The 9170-nt window shown below is 41.0% G+C and overlaps 2 protein-coding genes across 2 annotated transcripts; both read right to left on the reverse strand.

Moving 5' to 3' along the window:
* Positions 1 to 450: 450 nt before the first annotated feature.
* On the reverse strand, positions 451 to 2037 carry LOC116619884 (transcription factor Atoh1). Its single transcript, XM_032385184.2, has 2 exons — positions 1560 to 2037; positions 451 to 1344 (listed from the first exon to the last, which is right to left on the reverse strand). Exons 1-2 carry the CDS (start codon positions 2035 to 2037, stop codon positions 1304 to 1306), a joined length of 519 nt encoding a protein of 172 aa, XP_032241075.1. The 3' UTR covers positions 451 to 1303.
* A 1476-nt stretch (positions 2038 to 3513) lies between these two features.
* LOC5515604 (transcription factor Atoh1) lies at positions 3514 to 6137 on the reverse strand. The gene is made up of 2 exons (XM_032385185.2): positions 5511 to 6137; positions 3514 to 4685 (listed from the first exon to the last, which is right to left on the reverse strand). The coding sequence occupies exons 1-2, from the start codon at positions 5875 to 5877 to the stop codon at positions 4654 to 4656; spliced, it is 399 nt and encodes a 132-aa protein (XP_032241076.1). The 5' UTR covers positions 5878 to 6137; the 3' UTR covers positions 3514 to 4653.
* Positions 6138 to 9170: the final 3033 nt, after the last annotated feature.

Here is a 9170-nt window from a genome sequence, read left to right on the forward strand (position 1 = left end):
TCCCCGTGTACATTTGCTGTAGCTCAGCTGAAGTCTCTGATTGCGTCTCTGCCCACGTCTGAAGCGGTGTCGCAGACAAGCGCACTAATTTGTCTGAAATACAAACCGTCCTGTCATCGGCCCACAGCATCCAGCGCGCATTTGTCATCAGCTAACGATAACCGTAATGGCTCCACTTAACGCGAAAAGAGGAGCTAAGTGGGATGTTTACGTTAAATGAGTCTCTAGTTCGCCTAGATAAACCTTTAATGGGAGAGAACAGCGCAAGTCTGGTAGTATTCCAGGGTTGCCACGCGTAGAGGCGCCGGTGTCAAGCTTGGGATTAATGCGGTCGGGTTTGTAGCATTATCGGCCGCACCATCAGGGTAGTGGCACGCGTCGGGTTATGTTGTGTCAGCAGCGCAAAACACCACGTGTCGCAAACATCGCCGCACAAAATACCAAACAAAATTCACACTGTGGACACCGCACACTTTATCATGATTACGAGAAGTGGTTATATACATAGTTTGTATAAGCAAATAATCTGTTGATATTGAAAGTTTATACGGGCGTAAGCTAATAAGTGAAGCTTTGTGTCCGTAAAATAAACATATTAAAGTTCTTGCGCTGGGTATATGAATTGCGCTTTGCTGTTAGATAATGACGGCACTTAGTTAAACACACTAATGTTACCTTGATGAATCGCTAATTAACTCTCACACTCTAATGCTACTAACATGCCATTTTGCAATATGCATTACAGGGCATATTTAGTAAGCTCATTGGATATGCTTTACAGTGCGTTAACTCGTGGATATTTTGCTGTATGCCGATTTCTAACTAAAGCGATGAGACTATTGTTAAATATGATCTATTGACCTACAGTTCTTCTAAATCTGGCTCTAATTCACGCGGTTAATGACTTTCTCCTTATCTTGCTTGTGAATTCTGCGTGTGATTAATTTCGTAACGATGTGAAAGCGTTGATACCTGTGCGCGCCGATCACTTGATCCGTTGTCCTTTGCCTGTTTCCTTTTTTATTTCATACATTCATAGAATGCTGTATCGTCCATTTCCCTTTTAACGGGAAACAACTTGGCTACCAAATTAGGCTACATAAAACTATATTCATGGCAATGTAAGCTTTCTAAAACGTAGTTGTTGAATGTCCTTTTAAAGCTGATCTCTTCTATGATATCACACTATAAATGTTTGCGTGTTTAATAAGAGTTTGATCTGATGGACAATACCAACGTAATCGCTGAACCGGCAGCTTTTTACTTTGACATCCCTTGACAGATCGGCTGGCGAGGCTCAAGGCTAGAACTCCACATCCCAGAAGAGCTCTCGCGCGTCGAAATCTGCAAAGTTAGCACCAACAAACACATCAGATACATTAATAACACTAAAGTACCAGCTTCCGAACTTCTAATGTGATTAATGTGTTTGTTTAATGTGTACAAGTGTTTACCGAATATTTTCATTTATAAGTGTATTGATTTAATTGATATGGTGACCGGGATCGTGCGACAGCCTCGTAGCCTATCTAGCTTTTTTATCCTCAGTGCAAGCTTACCTAATTCCGGGAACTCTTCCAAGCTAAAGTCTGAGAAAGTGAAGTCGGTCTCCAAATCGTCTAGATCGCTCGTTGTGCCTGGGCTGCTCGCGTCGCTAACGGATGGCGGTTTTTCAGTGTTCTGTATGATCTCAGTCATGTGCTCTATATACAGGGCTGCCAAATGCACCGTCTCCGTCTTGGAAGGTTTCTTCTCACCTGGGAATAGCGGGATGAGGTGTCTAAGCCGGTCTATGTACGCATTTAACACTTGGACTCGGTGACGCTCTCTAGTGTTCGCTAACCGCCTCTGCCGGCTTACCCCTGTTAACCTCGGACCTCTACGCTTTTGCTTCTTCTTAGGCTTGTCTTGGTCTGGGGACTGCGTCTCGTACGCGATTTTCTTCATGGCTGTTCTTGCAGGTCTTGCGCGCTGCTGGTCATGAATCAGTTTGGCATGACGGTCTGATAGCTCGTGCTTCATATACTGACCGCCCATGTGGCTTCACCCTACAATAACACAATGCATGGAGATCGTGTTTCCGTGCCCCTGTCAATCATTTGTCATTTGTCAATCACTTATCGACCAATCACATTAACTACACACGTTATCTGAAATCGAGCTGAGAAGAGTTGGATATGTAAACAGGCTATTTTTGTGAGCCGGCGACGTTTTTGGCTTACGCATGAACCACAAGTGCTCGAAATAACCCACTTCGACTTGTAGTCATCAAAGAGGCAACTTAGTCCACAAGCGAAATAAAGCCAAAAAGAAGTCTGAGTTTTGTGACTATTAATGAATATTTCGTTACTTACGCGGTTCGTTACGCGGTTTATTTTTATCTTTTTTTCAGAAACGTGCAGGATCGTCCTCCTGTGACAATAGTCCGATAACAGATATACTGAGCATATGCGTATGGATGCTTTCTCATCGCTCCGCACCATTCATTCGCCTCGATGCAGTGCTCTCGCCCCCATCACTTTCCTTAACGTTGAGAATGTGAGAAATAGCGAGTTCCAGAACTGTTGCTTTCAGATATGAGATATTTTTGTGCAACTGCTATAGCGTGGGTTTGGAAATGACCCTATTATAAAATTCCACCTGTCCGTGTCTGGGATGGGTGTGAGTCGTTCCGCTCACACATGATATCTTGTGATCATCTCAAGAACTTGGCTTTTTTAATGGCCGTTAAGCGATTTTTGCGCTATCACACATAAGGCAAAGAGCCAGTGATTCCTCAATCCTTTATGATATACTTGTTAAGGTGGGTGGGTCCTACTTGTGCTTCTATCGTAATATAAAGAGCCCTTTTAAAATCCAAGTTATCAAGATAACTTTTCACCTTTAGGTCAAGTTTATCTGAGCTTAATTAAATGCACGGCTTATCCCCCCGGTGATCTGAATATAATGCCTTAGAATATGATTCGTGTTGCTATGTGGTGGATGGAAGACAACAGGGCGTGTTCCACACCAAAAGAGGAACAACGACTGTCAGCAACCAACTTCGCATGTGAATCTAGCGAGAACAATGGGCATTCTACGCCAGTATTGATCACGTTTGGATCTTGAGGTCTGACTTTGTTTACAGTGCGTCTTTTAGCAGGTGTAACTAGTGGAGTGCTAGTGTTTCCTGTGAGGAGCTAAGACAGACAAGGGTATTATCCAAGTCATGGTCGCGTGCCGTCACACGTCGTCACCCGTAATGCGTGTCGGGAGGGCACTCGCGCACTGTTCCCTCTGCTATGCGATGGGAGCTAATTACTTTGCATATCGCCAACACTAGCCAACTACGCCACACACGCACGCAGTAGCATTCTTGATGAAATCTTTGATTAGAAATACTGTGTCGTTTGTTGCCCGCTTGCGGTGTTCTCTAGTAGGGTTCGCACAACAGATGAGTAAATTGTCGTTTGCTTGGTGCTCGTCATGATTGACGTGTCTGGATCCTCGCCATGTTTGCATATTGCACAGACCTGTAAGCTACGCATTTTATTTAAAAAATAATATTCGTTTTATTGTTACATTCTGTAGTTATCGAAAGTTTATATGTTTCCCTGGTCTGGAGACGTGGGCCAGCTTATGGATCTCCTGTGCAGGCGCAGACACAATGAATATATCATGCGGTAGTCGTTGCGGACCGGTGACCTGATTACTAGGCCCTGCTATCATATGGAGCGGACGTTGGTTATCCGTTCTTATAGATACATGCCACCCAGTTACAAATATATTGACAGGGCTACCAGGGATTCCTCTTTCATTCAACCCTTGGGCCGACAAATACATATTCCCGCAAAGTTTTTTTTTCTTTTTTCAAATAAAAGCCGACGTATAGTTAAAGCATACCAATTTTGTTAGCATGATTAGAATTTGTATTAGATTAAGCAAGTTAGGGTCATTTTGGAGCTTTAAAATACAAGCATACATCATTTAAGGTAAGTGCTTTATATAGGATTTTTTTTTTACAAAGAAGACCCTTGGTTAGTATAAGATCCGGCAAGTTTTTCATATAACAATTTTGTCCTACTACTCGATGCCCGTCAGGTATCTATATTCTACAACGATTACTATAACTAAATTACAACGTATAAACTTGGTGTTATATCAACCATACGAAAGTTTTCATTGAAAAGGAAAAACATCTTTTAACATCGTGGACCTCTAAAACCTTATTTAGAGTTCTCTCATTACAAATCTGACCTTTATTCCTGGTCTATTAGCTACTGATACATCACAAACCGTTAATGTGTACCAAATTTACAACAAAAATCAAATTTCTTTACAAAAGTTTAAAGGAGTTTTTAACAAACCTAGAGTAATATTATTTGCGAACTAAGTTACGTCACCATTCGGACATTCTAATACGACAAATAAAGTGAAAGCTTTCTGGTAAAGAAAGAAATGACTTATTACCTACGCAATCTTTGTCTAATTCTTTTTTCTTCTTTTTTTTTAAATAACTCTAATATATATATAACTATGTATAATGACTTTGATTATATTTTCTTGATTTCCATTCGTTATGAAGCGCCCATTGTTAAGTTGGATCTGGTGTCGGGCCAGCCGAGAAGTTCCATATCCTTGTGGCGCGTATAACTTGTCTTCACGCACACCTCTTCAGGTTTCTCCCCAAAACAGGTCGATTAATTCTAAGGATGCGAGAATAAATATTTCAGTTTAATAATCTATTCATACTTTATATTGCTTAGCTTCTAATTTCTTGCTTCTAGGTAGAGAGGTGGTCTCTAGGAGCCCCTGTCGGCAGCCAGTTTGTCATTCTCGCAAAGTACCAAGTGTGGGAAAGCCTTAATTTCCATCGGCTGATTTGAGGAAGATGTTCCTTAGTTTTCGATTTATTTTAAGACTTTTTCTCTTAACATGTGTTTTCCAATTGAGCAGGAGATGTTCCTGACAAGGGCTCTTTAAATTTTGCAAAGAAATAATAATTAAGCAAGAACGCGGATAAAGGAATTATGCTGAGTCAAATCATTGTAATATGTATTCTAATATACGTGTACTAATCTTACCTAGATCTAGTTTATTCGGTCAAAGTTTAGACATTGTATTAGTTAATCAAGAATGCCATTTAGATTCAAAGCTCGGATCATTCTCAAGAGAGTTCAATTTAGCCTTGTTTTGATGGTGTTAAAGACAAAAAAAATGTAAGATGTATACTGCATAATTGGGCGCCACATTCTGTTCTAAAAGCTTAGTAAGCAAAATATTTTTTCTACTGTTTTTTTTACTGTTAACCAATTTCATCCGCCTAATATTATTTGACAATGTCCAAAACCAGTTAAGTGCCGACCTTGTCTATAGTATATCACCCTCAGAATCAGGCAAAGCGCACGCAAAAAAAAGAAATAATTTTTTCAACCGAATTCATCTGGCCCGCTAGAGGACTATAGGCTAAGTAGTATATGATAGGCTGTGGGGCTATGAGCACTAGGATAACAAGCAATGGTCGGGATTACCTCCGGGATCGCCAAAAGGGTCAAAATTAAATGTTGGAAAAGTAAAGTCTTCAAAGGGAGGAGGCTCAAACTCCACCGCGGGTTTCTCGGTGTTCTCCAGGAGCTCGGTCAAGTGTGCGATGTACACGGCCGCTATCCTTATGGTCTCCGTCTTGGACGGTTTCTCGTCTGGGAATAGCGGTAGAATATCCTTAAGGCGGTCGATATTCGCGTTGAGAGTGTGCACTCGGCTCCGTTCGCGCGCGTTTGCTAGACGTCTCTGTTTGCTGACACCAGTAAGGCGAGGACCCCTACGCTTAGTTTTCTTTTTTGGTTTGGCGTCCATGGAGTCCTCGGACGAGGTGCTGGAGAGATCCAGGAGATCCATCTTCACGCGGTCGATATAGCGGACTATCTTGAGAAAAGGCAGATGAGATTTGAGGTTCGTATCGACTCTAGTGACAGGGTTAAAGTGCAGTCAGGCAGTCGCATGCTCTTATCAAGGGCAAGCAGTCAAGAGATTCCTTCCAGAATCTCACCCGTACTCGACTCAGTCACATAAACCGCCATTTTACCAACGGCCATCTCCATTATCTCCATTATATAATGTATCTTTGTATTTGAGGACTTAGCTCCAACTAAGCGTAATATAAACAGTCTTTGTTTACGCTTTTGGTATAAGTACTATTTTTTTGTTATCTGGAAATCGGAGCTCAATTACGTTGATGACACAAGGCCGTTTTGGTATTGTCATACATTTTAGCAGCATTTAAACAGACTTTTCGCTATCGTATCTTGGTGAAGAACGTTGCTGAGTTCATTACAAGCTCCAGAGGAGACGCTGAAAACCTTTGCAAAGTATAAGCGCAAATGTGCGGTTACACTTCTCCCTTGCATGTATCGTGGAGTCTAGGCTCCCACTGTGAGCTCTCGTGTCCGTGACCAAAATGCATAAAAGCAAGCAGTAAAACACGCAAGCACTATGCTTTTTGAGATTCTTTGATGATGCTGTCTTTTTTAATTTTCTTTGTTGCCGTGTTTTGAATAGTTAAATTCAGTTTTCAACTATTGTGTGGAATGTTTTACACAGGACAGTCGTTACCTTTTGCTATGTTGGTTATCTTCTCTAGATAAAATGAATGTACTTTTTTGGCGACATGGAAAAAAAACCTCAAATAAAATTGCGAGTATTCAATTGGTATCGTCTTCACACTCAGCGTCGTTTCAATCGATCCACACGAACCTCCGGATTATAACGTCATAGGTGGTCAGTTTATCTTATTCTTTTTTATGGTACAATCGTGCATGTCCGGCATTTTTTATGAAAAAGTAAAGAGCTGAAATTACACAACAAAACGTGCAGTGCAACAGTACAGCGCGGGAATTCAAAGAATCTCCCGTCCAAAGGGTGAGGTTGCATCAAAAATTTGTAAAATATTATGTGACTACTCTCGGGTCAGAAGCCAACAATACACGAATTTCCTATCGGATGTTAATATAGCAAAAAGCGAGGCAAAGATTACGGGCGATTTCCAAGCGAACTTGATCCGGATACGGGGTAACAGATTCGTGTACCCTATCGACATGCCCTCTTTCCTTGTTTTTTTTTTTTTTTTTTTTTTGGGGGGGGGGGGGGGGGGGGTTGGGGTGAAGCATGTCATACTTGCGTGGGTAGTGACACTTGTCGGGCTTACATCTCAGATACCACTTCCGTCTGTTCTCGATACAAGTGGAAAATTTGTGCTTTGAACAATGATTTTCGCAAGATTCGTATTGTTTCCAGAAAGTAGAATACTATTAAAGCGCATACTCACACAAAAAAGAATACAATGTTCGACCTGTGCAATGACAATTCACCCTATCCTGTGATATCGTCCCAGTAAAGGAGTAAAGGGCAATTAAGGTTATAATTTCAAAATATCGAGTATTGTTTATTTTATTGATCTATTGTTTGTTTAAACATGGCGTTTAAAATAAACAATAGCGGTGTAACGGATCGCTTGTTACAGGTTAATTAGCACGCGATGTTCTTCTAACTTGCGAGTATAGCTACCAGCACAAAGTGCAAATTGGATAATTACTCACTCCGCTCGTTATCGCGGTAAGGCACTGTTACGCATTCTTGCACAGTTGATAATTACACTGAACAGACGCAACCCCCAAGATTAGAAGAAAACAAATTAAAAGAATACCAGTTTAATTATCTAAAACCTTACCGTGAAATAGTCATTGGAAAGCACATGGTACAAACGCTGTTATTATGATTGCCTTAACTCCATGCTTTAACTTGATTGCCATCTGGAATTCAATTAGTAGCCACTCACAATTTGTCTTGAGGCGAAGCGAACGCTTATGATCGTGTATCGATTTATTTAGAACCTCACTATCTCGATTACATTCTTAAAACCTTTGTCTTTCTTACCATGCCTGCTTTATCGCAATTTTATCTTGAATTCGAGAGTCGAAGTAAATGATCGTTGCGGGTAAGGTCCTGTGCTACGTTTTATCGAGCAATATCAGTGAGATTGTATGGCAAAATCGCAGTGCGTTGTTGGCGGTTTTATGAATCTACAATAATCAAAGTGTGGCAATGTAATGTAATTTGAAAAAGCGATTTTAATTTATTGTATTTGTGCACCTTCGTGGTCACGTGACTCGTATAGAGGGGAGGCTGGCATATTTTCTTGGAAGTTCGACTTTCTTGACCAGTCTTCTATGTTTCCTTTACTAAAATCTATTTCTGCTGTCGATCTGTTTTTATCATGAATAGTAAACAATAAATAAATATACTAATAAAATACTGATTCAATATTATAACTATCATTTTCCCCTGTCAGTTTGTGTGTTCCTTATACGAGTTATAATATTTACCAGGTTCAAGTCTTCTTATATCCCTCCTCCCCCCACGTATAATCGCATGTTTATATTTCTGTACTGTGTAAGGTTTGTGTCACGTCAGGTTCTTAGCACTGCGCGGTAGCTCTAAACCATTGTCTGCCCTTACCGTTCGTAGGAATTTCTACTTATCTACTAGTGTCACGGTGATCTTAAGTTAAACAGGCTTGTTCTTGATGCAAGCCATGTGTTCGCTATTGGTGGTAAGTTTATCCTTGCACGCATTCATACTATTCTACATTATAGCAGATACGGTCTTGAAACCGTATTAATACTCACGTGGTAATGACCAGGATAGGTCCCAACACCCTTCGGCCAAAGTTTATAAATCTGTCTCTTTAGTTTTCTAGTGACTCCCTTTTTTTCTAAAAGTATTAAATATGATTAAATAGTATTAAATATTGATTTTGCTATACGGCCCCGAGTTGTACGCTGACGAGGTTTCAATTAGTGACGTAAGTGGTTCATTAGTAATGTTCCCCTACTCCCTTTCCAAGCCTTGCCAAAGAAATAAAACCCAATCATCTCCTAAAGGGTACAGAATTCCTTGTAAAAGCTCTTTAGCATCTAAAAGCAAAGAGATCCAAACCTCTAGTAGCGAGGAGGCGCGTACACAGGGGGTTGCGCACGATGTGGGCTCCTTGGCGGCAAAAAATACTATGCTTTTCCTTATGAGAGCTATGACTGCGCACCCCCCCCCCCCCCCCCCCCCCAGCCCTCAGCCAATACTTGGTACGCGCCTGGTGGGTACAGGGTTTCTTGTGAAAGCTCTTTAGTATTTTAATA

This window comes from Nematostella vectensis, chromosome 2 (assembly GCF_932526225.1).
Source record: "Nematostella vectensis chromosome 2, jaNemVect1.1, whole genome shotgun sequence".
NCBI classification, from domain to species: domain Eukaryota; kingdom Metazoa; phylum Cnidaria; class Anthozoa; order Actiniaria; family Edwardsiidae; genus Nematostella; species Nematostella vectensis.